Source organism: Heloderma suspectum, chromosome 12, assembly GCF_057233095.1.
Source record: "Heloderma suspectum isolate Gila_16-S chromosome 12, 16-S_ref, whole genome shotgun sequence".
Taxonomy (NCBI): Eukaryota; Metazoa; Chordata; class Lepidosauria; order Squamata; family Helodermatidae; genus Heloderma; species Heloderma suspectum.
Window position 1 is genome coordinate 16,292,915 of NC_139469.1, and position 19,941 is coordinate 16,312,855.

At 45.2% G+C, this 19,941-nt stretch overlaps 1 protein-coding gene across 12 annotated transcripts in view; it reads left to right on the forward strand.

Annotated features, from left to right (window-relative positions):
* Nucleotides 1-19,941, forward strand: part of DNAH3 (dynein axonemal heavy chain 3) — a 184,430-nt gene that overhangs the window by 141,900 nt on the left and 22,589 nt on the right. For all 12 annotated transcript variants that reach the window (XR_014785546.1, XM_084818522.1, XM_084818521.1 and 9 more), the window contains 12 exons: nt 150-253; nt 1,008-1,302; nt 2,959-3,138; nt 4,268-4,391; nt 5,489-5,645; nt 7,784-7,927; nt 8,396-9,062; nt 9,269-9,434; nt 11,105-11,321; nt 13,567-13,749; nt 15,162-15,360; nt 17,142-19,283. Coding sequence is in view for 11 of the 12 variants with exons in the window: in XM_084818522.1 (XP_084674648.1) it covers nt 150-253; nt 1,008-1,302; nt 2,959-3,138; nt 4,268-4,391; nt 5,489-5,645; nt 7,784-7,927; nt 8,396-9,062; nt 9,269-9,434; nt 11,105-11,321; nt 13,567-13,749; nt 15,162-15,360; nt 17,142-19,283 (4,578 nt within the window). In the remaining variant the exon portion in view is untranslated. The remainder of the gene's footprint in view (nt 1-149; nt 254-1,007; nt 1,303-2,958; nt 3,139-4,267; nt 4,392-5,488; nt 5,646-7,783; nt 7,928-8,395; nt 9,063-9,268; nt 9,435-11,104; nt 11,322-13,566; nt 13,750-15,161; nt 15,361-17,141; nt 19,284-19,941) is intronic.

Consider the following 19,941-nt stretch of genomic DNA (forward strand, 5'->3'; position numbering starts at 1 on the left):
ATGTGCAGTTTCAAGTTGCACTGTTAGAAATTAAAAGGAGAAACATGCCCAAATAAGATAATCTAAAATAAATTACAGAGCCAGTTTTGCTGCCTTGAGGTAAATTTTCCTGATGGCTTTTTACCTCCCCCACCCCACTCCAAAATCAGGGAGCGTGTACGACTTTTACTTTCACAAGCAAGCTGGCGGGCAGTGGAACATGTGGACGGAGTACATTACAAAGGAAGAACAGACCATCGCTGCTGGTATCAAGGTAAACTGTTCAGATGAAATGCTTCATGAAGGCTCAGGCTGCTGTTATCTGACTGGTCTGATGAAAAGAGGGATGTAGGATGTTACAGGAATCTTTCATTGTGCAGCTTTTGATGGAAGTGCAAGAGCAAAGAGAGTTTTCAAGTTCTTGGGTGGGGGGAAGACTGACAGATGGGATTCTGCTGATGAAGCGGTGGGACTATGGAGCTAGGAACAGGCTTGGTCATTTGCAGTGGCTGGACTAATAAAGGTCAGACAAGCGAGCTTGGCCAGCTCCTGCTCTAATGGTGCCTGTTTTCTTACTCCCACATAAATGAATAGTTGCCATTTACTCCTGTGGTGAGAAGTAGAGTGCTGCACTTGGAGGCATTCTACAGTCCGCCCCCACATTGGGTAGAAAAAAAAAATTGACAGAGATCCTACAGTCTGTGTGTTTGTATATCATCCTTTCCCAACCTGGTGCCCTCTCGAGGTTTTGGACTACAACTCTCAGGTTTCTTGACCATTGGCCATGCTGGCTGGGGCTAATGGGAACTGAAGTCCAAACATCTGGAAGCAGGTTGGGGAAGGATGGAGTGTGTGCATGCATGCAATATGTATCTTGCCCCATGAGAGTTCTTGCAGTTTACAAGTGATAAATACACTCGCATACCTGTTGTTGCAATGGTGTTTTTTTTTTTTTGCTGGTTTCAAATAACAGTTTAAGACATTTTCCTTGGCACTCGTGCCCCACCCTAACCATCTCTTCACAACAGGTCTCAGAACTTATCATCCCAACAATGGAAACAGCCAGGCAGACTTTTTTCCTAAAAACCTATGTGGAACATGAGATCCCAATGTTGTTAGTGGGACCGACAGGTACAGGGAAATCAGCGATCACCAACAATTTCCTGATCCAGCTTCCAAAGACAAAATACACCCCCAACTTCATCAACTTCTCTGCCCGAACCACAGCAAATCAGACCCAGGATATTATTATGTCGAAACTGGACAGGAGGAGAAAAGGCCTTTTTGGACCTGCAGCAGGGAAAACAGCGATTGTGTTTGTGGGTAAGATGTCTTACGCATTTTCATTACCGAGTGTGGATTCATGTTTTCTTCGTCACCAGATAAGGGTCAAGCTGCACATTATGGCTTTGAAGTGTGTGCTATGGCCTTTCTTTCACAAAATAATCTGCTGCCAGGCCCTGATCCAAAGAGAAATTGCAATGTGTCATTTTCTTGCAAAGAAGAACGGTCCCCGAATGTGCTGTTTGCAGGAAACAGCACCTCTGGGGACAAATACAATGTGTGTGTGTGCATGTTGAGAGGGAAATGGCACAGGTAACCAAAGAGTTTAAAAAAATTCCTCTGGGTGCTGAGGTCCTGATCCAAACTGGGGTTCCCACAGCTGTGTTGTGTGTGTGTGTCAGAGAAAGAGAGAGAGAGCATCTCTACACCAGCCTAAAATCCTGCATTTAAAACCGGGCTTTCTGCTTCTGTTTTAAATACAGGATCACAATGACTCCTTTCTTCACGCACTTCCTCCCCCACCCCCACCCCCACCCCCACCCTTTCCCCTTCCTTCTCCTGCTTATCTGAGTCTTCCATATGTTTAATTGATCTCGCTCCTCTTCTTGTGACTTTTCCTTTTCACGGAGGGAACTCAAGCAGGTCACAACGGCATAATTTGATAGCACACTATCTGCGATCTATTTAAAAACGTAACAAAGGGCATTTAGTGCAGGAGATGCCTTGGAGGTTCACAGTGTCATCTAAACAGCCTGGAAACTTCCTTGATTGAGCCATCTCAATAGCAGGATAAAAGCTCTTTGTGAAGGAGCCCAGAGAAAGATTGTAGCTGTACGCACCCTATTTATGGGCAGAGAAATTGGAGGGACCATTTCCCCAAATTTCTCCAGGGAGAGGATAAATTTTCTAACAGTTTCTCAGGAATGGGACTCACCATTAGCAATGACAGTAACACAGCTTCATTCTTACCCCCCACCCCCAAGTTTTTGGATTGTTTGTGTGCAGCTGCTGGAGCAAAATAACAGTAGCAACTGTGTTGGCAGACTGGCCACCATTTTGCATCCTCCACAGTGCCCCAGACTTAGCATTGTTCCAGGGCACTGCTGGGGGGTGAGGGGAATGGTGGCTGCCACAAAAGAAATGGTGGGGAATATTTGGACAGAATTCTGCAAAGTGGCCTTCTTTTTGTAGGGGGCAGTGAGAAAAAGAGAAAGAAAATTTCTCAGGAAAATGGCTCTATACATCGCATCATCCAAGGTGCATTAGCAGCCACATTTTCATGGTACCCACGCTACCAACATCATGCTACCATTCCCATCAAAATATTTCGGCACTCAGTTCAGAGCCAAGGCTTCACTTTCACAGTGAGCAAAAGAAGAAGTCTTCAGACCACCTCGTAATAAAATTTCTCCAAATGTGGAGGGATTGCATATTCAGATCAGCAGTATTGAAAACTGCTGGGCTAAAGTATCTTAAACAGTCGTCATGACAATAAAATGCAGATGAATTTTAGGGTGTATTTTTAAAACACATCAAATAATTATTCAAAGCTTCTGGTTTAGTTATATTGTGGGCTGCTGGAAATCTCTAGTACACTGTTGTTCTCTTTTCCTTCTCCCCTCCCTTGTGTTGATGGGGAGAAGAGTGGGGGTATTCTTTGTCTTAAGAAAACAAGCGTATCTATATTCTTCCTAGATGATTTAAATATGCCGGCAAAGGAGGTGTATGGTGCCCAGCCGCCTATAGAACTCCTTAGACAATGGATTGATCATGGTCACTGGTATGACAAGAAAGACACTTCAAGGCTCGATATTGTTGATGTACTGTTTGTTTCAGCAATGGGACCTCCAGGTGGTGGAAGGAATGATATTACAGGTAAGATGTTTGCTTAAACGCAATAGAATATCATCACTCCCTCTAATAATGAACTCAGTTGGTGAGTGCAGAGAGGACAGTAGCCACAACAGAGCCACTGAGAAACAAGAGAGCGGAGTCATCATGCTTGGGGGAACTCTGAGTTTTGCAGAAGTACAAAAAGAACTTGTAAAACCAATTTAAAGGGGAAACCCCATCAATAAACAGCCCAATGAGGAATGAGCATGCTCAATAGCCAGAGAATGTTGAGCTGATCAGTTGAGAAAAAAATGGAAAACAGGGTTTGGGGCAGGGGGAAGGAATGTCCTGTTAATAGTATGCTAGAGAAGGGCATAGCTGGCTGAATGGAAACCTTCAAAGGAACACTCCTGTTAGGAGGTAAGCAGTAAGCATATACTACATAATTTTGTTGCAGGTCCACTCATTCTTTATAATAACAAACTCAAGTGTCTGAGTGCCTGTCAGTTTGGAAGCAAAATATAGACATGCAAAAGTAATAGACTGGTTTCTAAATACTTGAGGGATTCCTTAGGTATTCAGAAGTATGTCAGTTTGTAAATTAAAAGAAAAAAAATTAACCCCCAGGATGGTTTGACAAGTACTGGTAAGCTTTCAAAATGGATAGAATGTTGAGGGGAGGAGCTGAGATGGAGCAGGGGGGGGTGGGGGGAGAAAGAAACTGGCAGTGGTGATGAGGGAGAGAAAAATTAATTGGCCTGCTCATTCCCCTAACACAGAGATGGGGAATCTTTTTTGGCCTTGGGGTCAAATTCCAATTTGGAAAGCGTCTTGGGGGCCACATTCCAGCAGTGGGCAGGGCTAAGGGTACTGGGTGTGACCAATGAATGTGGGGCCAGATGTAATTTGTACCAGTTTGGACATTTTCCAAATGCTTGGTTTTGACCAAGCATACAAAGCACAGCTCAGTTCTACAGTATGTGTGTCTACTCAGAAGTCTGCCCAAGTGCAACAGCTTTCAGGCTTATGAAGCACAGGTCACCTCTGAGGAGACATGCATTCAGCTGGGCTGTGCTTTGATTAAAAAGATTTAAAGGTCTGCCTGGCTCATCCAGGAAGAGAAGCAAGCTGGACCGAGACTTACTGCACTGCCTTTCTTTGTGTCTTACAGGGCGTTTCACACGGCACTTGAACATTATCTCCATCAGTGCTTTTGATGATGAAACTTTAACCAAGATTTTCACTTCCATTGTTGATTGGCACTTCAGTAAAGGGTTTGAGGCTTCATTTTTAAGGTAAATGCCCCTTTAAAATGAGCATGCCCCCCCCCTTCTTCAAGAAAGCATACTTTATCCAACCTGTTCTAGTAGGATGGCCATCTGCCCTATTTTAGGGGACAGTCCTCTGTTTGAAGCCACCCTCTATTTGAAGGGCTGCCGAGTCCACAACTGGTTTAAAGATAAAGAATCCTAGGAAAGGAGAGCAGCAGGGCCTTGAAGTTGCCCATCAGTAGCACTACACAGCAACTACTGCTTACATTTGCGGTGTCGATGGAGCAAAATAGCACTTTTGCACATTTGTTGTAGTGTGCTATATCGATATGTCGATCTTGCAATATTTGTGCCCCAAAGTTCTGCTGGCTTTCCCGCAAGGGAAACGATACTACTGGGATTGTACTGTATTGTATTGTATTGCTTTGATTTGTATAGGTACTGGTGGGGTACGGGCCATTGGATACTTATTCAGCATTGCCTTTGGGAAGCAGAGGGGGCAGGACATGGCGAAAGGGGTGGGTGGGACAAGGCTTTCTGAATGATGACGCGTATCAGGACTGCTGGGACTCTGCTGAAGCCATCCCCAAATACTGCGAATTAGAGTGCCATGTGACCTGTGAAAGCCCCAGGTGAGGTGGGTGGGATTGTATGCTTCTTTCAGTGCAATGTGTCCCCTTACAGAGCAATGCTGAATTCATTAAAAGGCGCAGAAAAACAGAGAGTGATGTCAAAGCGTTGCTGTGAAGATCCCCCCCACCCTGGTCACCATCGTTCCCCACTGTGGTGGGATGTATTGTATTTCTATTTAAATTATAGCCATTCTTTCTAAATTTGCACCTAAATTAGCATATGCAAATATTATGCCCTTTACCTCAGGCAGAGAAGTGAGGTAGAGTTAAGTGAGGATTAGCTGGCAGCTGAAGAAGGAGTGAGGCTATGATGGCCTACGGATGCTTTGTGGGAGGAATCTGCAGAAGGGATTCAAGCAGCTGACTTGGAGGCAGAGAGGGAAAGGCCCAGGGGCCTGGCGTGGCAGTCGAAACTGGAGAAGAGAACAGAAGGTGTGGGGTAGTTTGAGGACTGTGGGTTGCGTTCAACATTCTTGTTTCTTTTCAAAGGCTTGGCAAAATGTTGGTCCATGCTACCATGAATATTTACAAGCTGGCTGTGGAAAACTTTCTCCCGACTCCTTCAAAATCTCACTATGTCTTTAACCTGCGCGATTTCTCCCGGGTGATTAGAGGCGTGCTGTTGTGCCCACATACCCATTTGCAGGTGTGCTATGTTTTCTTTTTTTTATCGTGACACCAGATGCAGCATTGTCACACGCACCATCTGTGTTGCACATTGGGTTTTCCCAAGCACTTCACGTGCATTGTCTCATTGTTGTAATCATGATTCAAATTGGAGACTTCCTATCTTAGCTTACTAAGATGGAAAGCTTACTATCTTGGCTTACTGTGCAACTAGCAGCTTACTATTTTTGCTAATCCGCATCCACAAAGAAGAAATAAAGAAGAAAGTGAGCAGTAGTGCCCTCTCTTGCACCTCACAATGCACCACAGTCCTGCTGAATCTACAGCGATAATTTTCCCTATAACATCTGTAGGGAAAGTGGCTCCAATTATTTGTACACTCAAGTTCTGCAAAGGCTGGAACTAGTCCAGTCTGAACTCCCTTATATTTACTGGTGCAATTCCTGTTGATATTTGTTGGCTTTTAATTAGTGTTGTGCTGAGAAAATGTTCTGCTTTTTTTTTTAAACCATTCTCGTTCAATTTGATAGAAAATATATTGATTTCAGAAAAAATATTCAAAGGGGAAGAACATTTTGGTGAAATTCTAGTGGATGTGATGCAAAATTTTTGCACTTACCTTAGTTATGAGGTGGCCAAAGGCTGTGTGTGAATGTCCTGTCTTTCATTGTACAATCAACTCTCTGTGGTCTGCAGCCTATCTGGCTTCCCATGCTTCAATAAAAGCCCAGGGGAAGACCTCATGAGGCAAATTTTCAGGCTTTTGAACATGAGGCTTTTAACCTGCCACTTTACTGAGGCTTCTGTTTCCGGATTCATTGCAGGATTAAGACGTCCTTTACACGTGTAAATACGTCCTTCACATGTGTTTTTTTCAAGGATTTTTCTTTCTCTTCTTTTCCTTATGTTCTGTTATATAAGCACTAGGTGGCACTGTGGTATAGTGGAATTGCACAATTACACTAGGGTTTATCTCACCATTCACGAATAATACCAGACTTTCCTTGTTAAAACCCCCCCACTGAAATGGTTGCAAAGCATGGGAGAGGCCCTGGAGGATGACATGCTTACATGCCAAAGTCCTGCTTGAATGAAAATGTCTTTGCCTGTTGATGTAAGGATAGCAGAGAGGGAGCCAACCTAGCCTCCCTCGGCAGAGAGTTCCACAGCCTGGGAGCAGCCATTGAGAAGGCCCGCTCTCATGTCCCCACCAAATGTGCCTATGAAAGTGGCAGTGCCATCATCCACAAGTGGATCCCAAGGCAGTGTATGCAACATTAAAAACAAACACACAAGTCCAATATAAAAACCATACAACTACATGTTAAAAAACAAATTAAAGAAGCAGTCCTATGATTTACGCCCTCGATACTTGTAAGCCTCCAAACTCAGATGCTTATGGACATCCAGTGCACAGTGGGAGGAGCAGTGGAGGTGATCGTTGCCTCCCTGCTCCTCCTGTTCTGCAATTTCATTAGATGGGCTTTTTTGCCCACTTAGCTGGGGTGCATCAGAGGGGGAAGGAAGGAGGCTGGACAGGCCTCTGGATAGCTTGTATCTCAGCCTCTCCAGTCCCGTCCCCTCTCTGCCCACTGGAATGCCCGCTTTCTGTCTCTCCAAAATTGAGTTCCCGACCTCAGAGAGGCAGCCGTCATAGTTCTTTCTGTGCCAGTGGGGAGGGGGAGGGTGGGCGAAGCGCAGATTCCTAGCTCCGAAGATTGGAGTGGTGTCTCCCACCTTGGATCCAGGAATCTGAAGTATTCTGTTGCCCCCTAGAAGCTGTCTATGGCCATAGGATTGCTCCCTCCAACAGCAACTCTTCAACCAGCAAGCCAAAGAAAAACCCAACAATGAATTCAATTAAAAAATAATGTTACATTTTAAAATGGTAAAATTCTAAAATATTAAAATGCTTGGGCAAAAGAAACATCTTAATTTGGTGTCGAAAAGAAAACAAAGTCAGCGCTAATTGTATCTCCAGTGGGAGGCATTCCAAAGTTGGGGTGCCACCACTGGGAAGGCCCTCTCCTTTGTTAAATGCATAGTGGATGAAGGAATAGGATCTGGTGTGTGTAAAGATTTTTGCATCTGACTTACATATCTCAAAATCAGCCATACATTTATTTATTTTTCTTTGGTTCCTCTTTCCTTTGGCAGGACGGAGAGAAACTGATTCGGCTTTGGATTCATGAAGTTTATCGTGTCTTCTATGACCGCTTAATAGATGCTGATGACCGAGAGGTGTTTTTTAACATGGTGAAAGAAACAACATCTGACTGCTTCAAGCAGAGTGTTGATAAGGTATGCTGGCCTTGGAGCAGACTGAATTGTTTGAATACAGGAGAGGAACAAGCTATATCTGCTGCCATTTGAGGTCTCTGTAATGCTGGACTTAAATGCCTCCCACCATATTTGCAGTTCTGGTTTGGGAAATTTTCAGTAACTAAGCCTTCAGAGAGACATTTCAAGCTTTAGAATGGGGCAAAACTGCACAAAAGCCACAGAACTACCAAATGATCAGTGGTTGGCGGAAAGGGGTGTGGCCAAAGGAAGGGGTGTGGCCATCTAAGGAACCCCAGGAGGGCCAACTTTGGCCCTTGGGCTGGAGGTTCCCCACGCCTCAATAGGGTATTTGGGTCTCAAGCCATTTAGGGCTTTAAAGACTATGGGGCAGTAAAAAAAAATGTAATAAATAGTAATAATAAATAATAATAATTAAAGGTAAGCACCAGTGCCTTGAATTGAAACATCCTTCTGTCTGTCCCATAGGTACTAAGCCATTTGTCACGTACTGGAAAGATCAATGACGACAACATCCGGAGCCTGTTCTTTGGAGACTACTTTAAACCATCCAGTGATACGAAAATCTACGACGAAATTACAGACTTGAAGAAGCTGACCTCTGTCATGGAATACTATCTGGAGGAGTTCAACAACATCAGCAAGGCGCCGATGTCTTTGGTCATGTTTAAATTTGCCATTGAGCACATCTCAAGGATATGCCGAGTCCTGAAGCAGGATAACGGCCATTTGCTGCTGGTGGGCATTGGTGGGAGCGGCCGGCAGAGTGCGACCAAACTGGGCACCTTCATGAATGCCTATGAGCTTTTCATGATCGAAATCACAAAGTTCTACACCACCAACGACTGGAGAGAGGATATTAAGAGAGTCATGCTGCAGTCTGGAGTGGCCAACAAAAGCACCTCGTTCTTATTTTGCGATTACCAGATAAAGGATGAGTCATTTGTAGAGGATATCAACATGCTTCTGAACACGGGTGATGTGCCTAACATCTTCGCCGCGGACGAGAAGGCTGATATTGTTGAAAAAATGCAGAGTGCAGCACGGACTGAAGGCAGGAGAATCGAAGCCACCCCTCTGGCGATGTACAACTTTTTCATTGAGCGTGTGAGGAAAAATCTACATATCGTTTTGGGTATGGATCACCATGTTCCTTTTTCACTCCGATTTCTTTCTGCTGATGCAGCAGCCTTCCCCAACCTGGCTCCCTCCAGGGGTGTTGAACTGCACAAGTAGGGATGATGGGACTTGTAGTCCAACTCATCCGGTGGGCACCAGGTTGAGGAAGGCTTTACTGGTTGACTGAACCTTCTTGGGAAATGATCAATATGTCCTTTTCAGCAATGAGTCCCATTGGAGACGCGTTCCGGAATCGCTTACGCATGTTCCCTTCGCTGATCAATTGCTGCACTATCGATTGGTTCCAAAGATGGCCCAAGGATGCTTTGGAAATGGTTGCGAACAAATTCTTAGAGGATGTGAAGCTGGAAGAGGAAATCAGAAAATCGTATGTCATGAGATCTCTTGAGATCTCTATAGAGTTGTTCTCTCTCTCTCTCTCTCTGTCTGAGCTTTTCTACACAGGGCTTTTAATCAGCTGTTTCTACTTTCAGTTTTGTCACAGAATTGAGATCTGAGCACTACACAAAAAGCATTTCCTTTCCTTTTCCACTACATAACCTCTAGGTGGTGATGTGGTATAGTGGAATAGCCAAATTACACAAATGGAAAAGTGTTTTCTTTCAGTTTCAGAAATAATACTGCATTTTCCCTGCTCTAAAAAAATCTCTCTGAAAGTGCTGTTTAAAACCAGAAGCGAAACTGGAGGGTCACAATGCCATCTAAAGAACCCACCACTAGTATAAATTGATTAGCTGTTTCCTGAAATGCTGAATTGAAGTCAAGGTGAATTGGGCTGCTTTGGTTAAGTTTCAGCTCATGAGCATAGGAAGCTACTTCCAATGATCCACTGGTCCCTGTACTGACTACTGTGACTGGCAGTGGCTCCCTCCATATTCTCAGACAGACATCAAGTCTTATGAAGGATGACTTTTGATACATTCATACTACCCTTCCATGGAGGATAAGGCTTATCCTAGTCATGATGGCTATATATCACCTCCAGTATCAGAGTACCAGAGGCAGTATGCCTCTGAATACCAGTTGCTGGGGAATATGTGTGGGAGGTGCTATCACACTCATGTCCTACTTGTGGGCTTCCCATAGTGATCTGGTTAGCCACTGTGGGTACGGAACATTGGACGACATAGACCTTTGGTCTGATCCAGCATGACTATGTTCTTATGACCTTGGTTTGGCCCAATGTAGAGATGGTCCATGGCTGATATGCTGGATCCATTTGTGGCAACGGTATTAATGTAACAGTTTGGGCAATAAATGGAGACAGGAATTTCTTCAAATATTTGTAGAGTGATTGTTGGCAGTTGTCCATCACCAAATAGCTGTTTTGATACAGTTAGGTAGAACGTTACAAAATCAGCTCTAGCTAGGGATTTGTGAATCCACCCCTCCAGGTTTTCCAGGTTCCCACCCAGCCCCTGCCCCCGTTCGCCAGACACCAGACCACACTCGAGCCTCTCCTCTTAAAGGTCAGAATCAATTCCAGGTAAGATGCTGCAGAAATGGGCATATTTGCGTATGCGCGAAAATGTGCATTTTGCGAATGCACATATTTGTATATGTGCAAAAATGCTCATTTTCATAAAATGTGCATTTTGCTCATACACAAATATGCGCATTCACAAAAACGTGCATTTTCACGCATATGCAAGTATGCCCATTTTTGCGATCACTATTTTATTTTGCAAAAAATGGCGACTGCAGAGTTCAATGAGGCCACCAGGGTGAGCGTGGGCCGCTCGCCAAGTGCGGGCAGGTGGCGAGCGGGGTCAGAGCCTCGGCGAGCGAGGCTTAGGGGTGTGGGCAGGGGGAGTTCTGCTGGATTCCTGGACCGAATTGGGCGCCTGCACCATCCCTAGCTCTAGCATAGCCCCAAGCTGCCTATGGAGTGTTACGTCTTGAGCCAAGGTTAGATCAAAAGGTTTCTGTGGCTCCTACACAGTCACACAACCTTCACTAGACAGTACACAACCGGAGTCATCTGATTCTGATTCTATTAGCTGCCTGATAACTTGCAAGCATTTTTCCCCCCTGTAGGGTTGTATCCATGTGCAAATACTTCCAAGAAAGTGTGAGGGAGCTCTCAGTCAGCTATTACAATATTCTCAGAAGACACAATTATGTAACGCCGACATCTTACCTGGAATTGATTCTGACCTTTAAGACGCTACTAAATAGTAAAAGGCACGAGGTTGATATGATGAGGAATCGCTACCTTGTGGGTCTTCAGAAACTTGATTTTGCAGCTTCGCAAGTAAGTATGGAACCAATAGACATCCAAATGCAGCTCCAGCTTACCTGGGGAGCGATGTTGCAGTGCTGCCCAATCCGGGAGGGGAGCAGTGGGAGGAGGCAGCTGCACTAGCGTGGCAGGGCCGTGTCCTCAGCCACATGGGAGGCCGAGGAGCCGATCAGGGCTAGATTGGCTCAGTGGGGGCAGGTCTTTACTGGTGGGCTGGATGGAAAAGTACCCCTTTCTGGTCCACCAAGGACCTATACATGCTGGGCCTTAGCTCACCTTGCTATGGATTCTGGTTGGTCACCGGTTAATGGGGCTGGGAAGGAATTTTATCAGTTCACGGACTGGCGCCACAGTGCGGGGTTTTCGCCTTCCAGGTTGCAAGAATATTAACCTAGTGATATAGTGAATTGCATGGCGTGACAGGTATAACTGTAGGGTTGCTTAGAAAGGTTTCAATTCTTAGTCACAACTGTGTAGGCATGGAAAGTGTTGGGCTAGATCCATCTGTAAGGGGAACTGGGGCTTCCCATTTCACTTTGGTGGGGGTCCCCTTAAGGGATCTTGGAGGGGGTGGAAATAAGACCCAGCTCAGCATGGGGCTGCAATCCAGCCACACCCCGGGACAGCAGAAAAGGACTCACTTTAATGATCTGTGTTGTGATGTGTGCCCCTGGCTCCTGCCTCTCCACTGAGGCCTCTGGCATATGGGCCAGGGTGGAGGGATTGGGCAGCAAGAAGGCAGTCCAGTTAATGGATCCATGCCTTGTGCTCCTTCCAACTCTGTTCCAAGCTGAAACCAATAAAGTTGTGGCTGATTATTTAACCCATCCAAGTCTACATCTGATTTTGTTCCCCTCTTCCCAGTCCTACCCCAAAGGGGCTAGCTACACACTGCCACACACAAATACTTGGAATGATTTTCATTGGCCATGTTTGTACATAATGATAAGCCAGGGTTCCTGGCTTATCCTGGCTTATTGTGGATGAGGAGCATGGTGGTACACACAAGCTGTTCGCTCCCGCTTTGCTCCTTCTTTCACACAAGCAGGTAAAACAAACTAGAAAGAGAGAGGCAATTGTGATGTCTGAACCTAGAAACCAGGACCACAGGCCAGCAACAAACCCTTCTTTCATGTTGGCTTATAAATCTGGCTGGCTTGGAAGCAACAACCCAGGCTCTCAGGTCTGGATATCACAATAAGCTATCCCTTCCTGGTTTGTTTTACCAGCTCACGCTGCTTGTTCAGAGAAAGCCAGGAATCCTGGTTTATCATGATGTGCAGACATGGCTTTTATCTGTAGCAATAATCACAGGTTTAATACTTCCTGTTTACAGAACTATTAGCAGAGCTATTAAGAGTCTAAGAGCCTGATCGTGGAAGTATCTCCCACTGAGGCTTACTTCTAAGTAAGTGCGCATAGGGCTGCCTCTCTGCAGCCTGATGCTATGCATGCGTTCTTAGAATTCAATTAAATCCCACTGAGTTCAGTGGAACTTGCTGCCTTGTACATGTGCATAGGGTTGCATCCTGAGGTCAAAAGAACATGCTATGACAGAGTTCCTGGAATTTTTGTGTTCCGGTTTGTTTGTTTGTTTAACTTATAAGCAGCTGGGAGGGCAGCAACTCATGCTTTCCTGATGTGCTGTTTCCTGATCTAAATCCCCCTCCCCAGCTGCTTTTACCCTGCGGGTGATACAAGTACTTGTATTTTTTTTCCTGCTGTGGTGCTAACAATTCAAAGGGCAATTGAACCAACACTCTCCTCTAAAAAGCCTCACGTTTGGCCATACTGCATAATCTGAGGTAATGTCCTGTTGTACTCTTAATTCTTTACCCTTAAAGAAGGAGGCTACTGTACAGATTAAAGACATGAAAAGCAGTCTTCCCCAACCTGGTATCCTCCAGATGTGCTGGACTTATCCTTCCCATTATCCCCAACCAGCAGATTGGGGATAATGGGACTTGTAAGTCCAGCACACCTGGAGGATACAGGTTGGTGAATGTAAAAGTGTGCAAAGACAAATAACTTGTAGGTAACACAAAACACTTAACCCGTCTTGAATCAGCCCACATCTGACTACCTATCTTCCCTGTTCCTCCTCCCCATTTGCAATAAATCCTCATTTGAACTGCATTGCCATCCCTTTTTTTTTTTTTTTTAAGTCTTCTTATGCCTCGGTCTCTGAAATAGTAATTGCCCTACACAATCACATGGTATCAAGATGGTTCTCTCTCTTCCTTGGTGTCCTCTTTAGGTCGCAGTCATGCAAAAGGAACTGACAGCCCTTCAGCCTGAATTAATTCAAACCTCTGCAGAAACTGAGAAAATGATGATCCACATCGAAAAAGAAACGGTTGAGGTGGACGCCAAGAAGGAGCTGGTGGCTGCTGATGAGAAGGAGGCCAATGAAGCTGCTGCTGTTGCGCAGGGCATTAAGGTAATTTTACTGTGCGTTAAGGTGCTGGTCCTCACTGGCACTTGTGTTTTCAACAACATGATTAAATAAATGAGAAACCTGAACCAAGAGGTATACAGCAAGCAGTCATGTATTGTTTCAGCCCTATTTGGACTCTCCAGGCCAAACTCGATATGTGGGTGATCCACTTTGGGATCATGCATGGCGGGAGAGGGGATTTAACCCTTTCCTCCTGCCTTAGTCCTGATCCGGATGCCCCCTCCCCCTGTGGCTGCTATTTGCCCTGTAAGGAAAACTTCCATCAGCACCAATGGAACTTTACTTCCAGAGCAAATAGCAGCTGAGGGGGGAGGAGGGGAAATCCCCTCTCCCCCATCCCATGGTCCTGATCCAAATTCTCCCTGCCCCCCACCAGTAACAAAAACCAAGCATGCAATGGCCACTCAGATGGTTAATGTCATGTCTCATTTGGCCCACAGGTACATTGAAGCATTCCAGGAAATATACATTGTTCATGCAGCAGGAGGGATAAAAAAATCTTGTCTTCTTAACTAATACATTACCAGGGAAAATGTAACAAATGTGGCTTGTGCTGGTGGTGCAGCAGTGGGGAGTGTGGAGTTCCAGGGGGGAAATGCACTCCATTTCTGTGTAGCCTCAGATTCAGGGCTTGCCGTCTCTGGGATCCCTAAGTGGGGGTCTCTTGACAGATAGGCTCTGGATCAGGCTTAGTGTCGGGGCCTATGTCTGAGTCTCGCTCTTCCGAGGCCTTCACCACTGGTCCTTCTGATCTGGCTCACCCCTCCTCGGAGTCCAAACTGCTGCCCAGGTTGGGAGTCATGGCCCAGCGGAGCTATGGAGTGGGAAGGCTGAAGCCATATAAGCTGCTCTGTGCTCTTTGGAGAAAAAATCACTAAGGGAGCAATTCTATGGCCGCTAGTCAGTGGCTAGACTGCCGTAGGATGTGTGGTTTTCTGGGAACCGATCTCAGAGCCCGCGCTCTGAGGTTGGTTCCCAGAGAACCGACCTACCCCCTCTTCCGTGCAGCCTCACAGGCAGTATTGAACAGCCCCGAGCTCTGCGCTTGGAAGAGAGGCAAGGAGTGGCCAGAATGGGGCGTTCCTGGGGCGGGGAAGGTGGAGATGCCACTATGACGCATCCTATGTGTCATCCGGCAGCCACCTCCTCTGCTCCGCTTTGCTGCGGCTAGACAGCCGAAAGCGGCTGTCTAGCTGCAAATGCAAGGCAGGAGAAGCGTGGAGGGAACGCTCCCCTCCGAGTTCGGCGGTGGCCACCTATCCCCATAGGATTGCGCCCTAAAAAAAGAAGTAAGGAAAGATGAAAGGAAGGGGGTATTCTTGCAAGATTATGACTGCCGTCAGCTTGATCACAGTGGTGCTGACAGTGTGGTGGGGCTGCATTTGTGATTACAGGAAGAGTGCGAGGGGGACCTTGCAGAGGCCATGCCAGCTCTAGAGGCTGCCCTTTCGGCTCTCGATACTCTGAATCCTTCGGATATCTCCCTTGTCAAATCCATGCAGAATCCGCCAGGGCCTGTGAAGCTTGTGATGGAGAGCATCTGTGTCATGAAAGGGATAAAACCGGAAAGGAAGCCTGACCCAAGTGGAAGCGGTAAAAAAAAAAATCGAATCATGAAAATCCCTCTGCCTATGGAGTATTTGGGGGTGTGTGTGTCATGTGCCCCTTTCTTGGTACTGAGTTGTCATATCAACTTACCCATCATCTGCTTTGACTTAAGAATTAACTGGATGCTCAAAAATGATTTCAGGGAAAGACCAAGAATGCCTAAAATCTTCCAGATCCTTTGATTGGAAAAGATGATTTTTGCCACTGATTTCAACATCTGCGCTATATTCCATTACCGTGTGTGTGTGAAAGATAGAAATACTAACTTAAAAATATATATTTTAAGCTAAACATTTCAGTTTCCACCCTCATCAGTAGCTATGCTGTTAAATGGGTACCAGGAGTGGCAGTTTGGAATGCCTGGAGATGAAAATTCCTTAGGAGAAAAAACAGATGTATGATTGGTATAATACACAAACACACACACACACACATATATATAGTCATACCTCAGAGAAGCACTCTTTTGTTTTTTTGCAGCATTTGAATTTTTCTTCTTCACAGCTCACATGTCTTGCATATAGGCCTTGCTGGATCAAACCCAAGATTCGAATGAGGGTAAAATGTAATAATTTTGGAATGAGAACACCTTCAATTTTCCTTTTAAATCTTGGAGCGTGTCAGTACTATTCCCCAAATCTCTTTTTCCATCCTGGGGATATCCCGGAACAGTCTTATAAATAATGAAGGACAGTTCTACTCTGTATATGCTGAGAGACACTGTTTTTTTTTTGTCCTGCCTCTTCTCCCCGCCCCACCCTCAACTCTAAAAGGAGAAGTACCTGGTACATCTTTCAGTCAAAGGACTGCTGTGTCTTGCAGGTTAATCTAGTTGAGCTTCCTGTTCCCCTTGGTGGCCAATCGGATGTTTCCAGGAAGTCCATCAGTAGTGCAGGAAGCCATTAGCTTTCTCCTGATGTCCCCGTATCTCCAACAGCTGTTATTCAGTGGTATAATGCCCCTGAAAGTAGAGGCTCCATCATTTAGCTATCATGGCTAATACCTGTGGATAGACCCCTCCTTCAAATACAAATACATTTAGGGCACAATTCTATGTATATTTAGACAGGAAAAAAAGTTCTACAATTCCCAGCATGGCTCAACCAGGGATGCTAGCTGGAGGGATGCTGGGAATTGTAGGACATTTTTCTGTCTCAGTGTTGATTGATTTGATTTATACCCTGCCTTTTTACCAAAAATGGCATTCAAGGTGGCTAGCTAATGTGCATAGGATTGTGCCCTTAATTAATTAAATGTAACCAAGAGTAACATCCTCCCTCTTTCCCTGGTAACCTCTTCACTGTCTGTCTGTCTGTCTGTCTGTCTGTCTCTCTCTCTATATATATATATTCCTGTTTAAAATAAAATTGTCAGAAGTGATTTACGTTTTCAGCTGCATATAGATTGGCACTAGCCTTTTTAATTTTCTGGATGTTCTTAAGGGATTCTAAAGTTAACAGTTTTGTAAAAGAAGTTGTAATACAATAGCTAAAGTGTAGGTGTGTGTGTGAGTGTGTGTATATATTCCCCAACCTGATGCCCCCCCAGATGTGTTGGACTAAAATTCCCATCACCTCCAGCTAGCACAGTGGCTGGGGCCAATGAGAGTTGTAGAATAGTACATCTGGAAGGCACTAGGTTGAGGAATGCTGGTATAGATACAGATAGACATATATACACTGTTTGTTTTGTAAGATCTCCTCTGTATAAGATCTGTATTTAAACATCTTTTTTTTTACATATATATTCATGTTTGTGAAATGTAGGCAAAATGATAGAAGACTATTGGGGTAGTTCCAAAAAGGTTCTAGGAGATCTGAAATTCCTTGAGGGCTTGAAGACGTACGACAAAGATAATATTCCTCAAGCTGTAATGAAGAGAATAAGAGAGAAGTTTATCAATCATCCGGACTTCCAGCCAGCTGTCATAAAAAATGTGTCATCTGCCTGCGAAGGCTTATGCAAATGGGTGAGGGCCATGGAAGTGTATGACCGTGTCGCCAAGGTGGTGGCTCCGAAACGTGAACGACTCCGGGAGGCAGAAGGTTTGCTCGATATACAAATGCAGAAACTTAATACAAAGCGCGCAGAACTGAAGAACGTGATGGACCGCCTGCAAGCTTTGAATGATGAGTTCGAAAACATGAATAATCGGAAGAAAGAACTTGAGAATAATATTGAAATATGCTCCCAGAAGCTCATACGGGCTGAAAAACTGATCAGTGGCTTGGGAGGAGAAAAGGACAGGTGGACGGAGGCAGCCCGCTTGCTAGGAATCCGATACACGGACCTTACTGGGGATGTTTTGTTATCTTCAGGCACAGTAGCTTATCTGGGAGCCTTTACTGTTGATTACCGCCAGGAATGTCAGGAGAAATGGCTGATCCTGTGCAAGGAGCAGAAGATTCCGTGCTCTAATGATTTTAGCCTGAGTAACACTTTAGGGGATCCAGTCAAGATCCGTGCCTGGCAGATTGCAGGATTGCCAATTGATTCCTTTTCTATTGATAATGGCATCATTGTTTCCAACTCCAGACGATGGGCTTTGATGATCGACCCTCAAGGACAAGCCAACAAATGGGTAAAAAATATGGAAAAAGGCAATAAGCTTTCTGTCATCAAGTTGTCTGATACTAACTATGTAAGGTCATTGGAAAATGCCATCCAGTTTGGAACCCCAGTCTTGCTTGAAAATATTGGTGAGGAATTGGATGCTTTCTTGGAGCCAGTGTTGCTGAAGACCACTTTCAAACAGCAAGGCGTGGAGTATATGAGACTAGGAGAAAACATTATTGAGTACTCACGAGACTTCAGGTTTTACATCACGACTCGTTTAAGGAATCCTCATTATCTCCCTGAAGTGGCTGTGAAAGTCTGCCTGCTCAATTTCATGATTACACCTCTTGGACTTCAGGATCAGCTTCTTGGGATTGTAGCTGCGAAGGAAAAACCCGAACTGGAAGAGAAGAAGAACAAGCTGATCGTCGAGAGTGCAGCTAACAAGAAACAGCTGAAGGAGATAGAAGATAAGATCCTTGAAGTTCTTTCCAAATCAGAAGGAAATATCTTAGAAGATGAAACAGCTATCAAAATTCTCTCTTCCTCCAAAGAGCTGTCCGAAGAAATCTCCGAAAAGCAGGAAATTGCCAGTATAACTGAAATGGAAATTGATGCTACTCGAATGGGATACAAGCCTGTGGCTGTGCATTCAGCAACTGTCTTCTTCTGTATTTCTGATTTGGCAAACATTGAGCCCATGTATCAATATTCCTTGATATGGTTCATTAATCTCTATGTCCAGTCTCTTGCTAATAGCAGAAAGAGTGAAGTTCTGGAAGAGAGAATTGCTCACATAATTGACCATTTCACAATAAGTATCTACAATAATGTGTGCCGGTCCTTGTTTGAGAAGGATAAGCTTCTTTTCTCCCTCCTCCTGACGATAGGGATAATGAAAGGGAAAGATGAGATAGACGATGAAGTTTGGCGTTTCTTACTGACGGGAGGGGTTGCTCTGGATAACCCTTATCCCAACCCTGCGCCAGAATGGTTGACTGACAAATCGTGGGCTGAGATAGTGCGTGCATCAGGCCTGAAATACTTGGACGGGTTGATGGATCATGTTGAATCCAATATCCTGGAATGGAAAGCCATTTATGATTCTGCCAAACCTCATGAAGAAAAGTTCCCAGATGAATGGAGCCTGGTCACGGGTCTTGATCGCATGGTCATTCTCCGATGTCTAAGACCGGATAAAATTATTCCAGCAACTCAACAATTCATCACAGAAAATATGGGAAGGACCTATATTGAACCCCCAACATTTGATCTTGCAGGAAGTTACGACGACTCTAATTGCTGTGCACCTCTGATTTTCATATTATCTCCAGGCGCTGATCCCATGGCAGGTGAGCTTCTTAAATAACCAAATGAAATATTCTGTTTATGGGAAGAACAGGAAGATACCTTCAGCTGAATGGAGCTGTATTTGCATATGTCATGATGCTGTTCCCCTGGGCAGCAGCCCAGACTCTGATCCAGAGGAAGAGCAGCCAGCCAGATCAGAAGGCCCAGCAGCGCAAGCCATGGAGCGGGGGTGTTGAACATCAGGCCCACCTGAGGCCCCAATCTGACCCGATGTCTAAGACCGGATGGGGGTCTTAGACATCGGGGGTTGGACTCGATGGCCTTGTAGGCCCCTTCCAACCCTACTATTCTGTGACCCTCTGGGGTTTCCCAGATGGCTGTGCCACATTCCTCTCCATCACTGATCATTTGGTGGTTTCTTGGCTTTTGCATATTTTCCCCCCATTCTAAAAGGTTGAAATGTCTCTGCTTAGTTATGGGCAGTAAGAGCTTTAAGCTAAAATAGGCTGGTATTTTTGGCCCCTCGCCTTTGGCCCCGCCCATCCAAAATGGAATTTGGCCTTTGCCGAAAGTGGTTCAACGCCCCTGCTGTCGAGGCTCTGGAGCCAGATCCAGACCCCAATGCTGAACCTGAACCTGAGAGGCAAGAGCGCCTTGAGCCAAGGACACCCCCCCACACACACAAGCTGGGATCCCTGC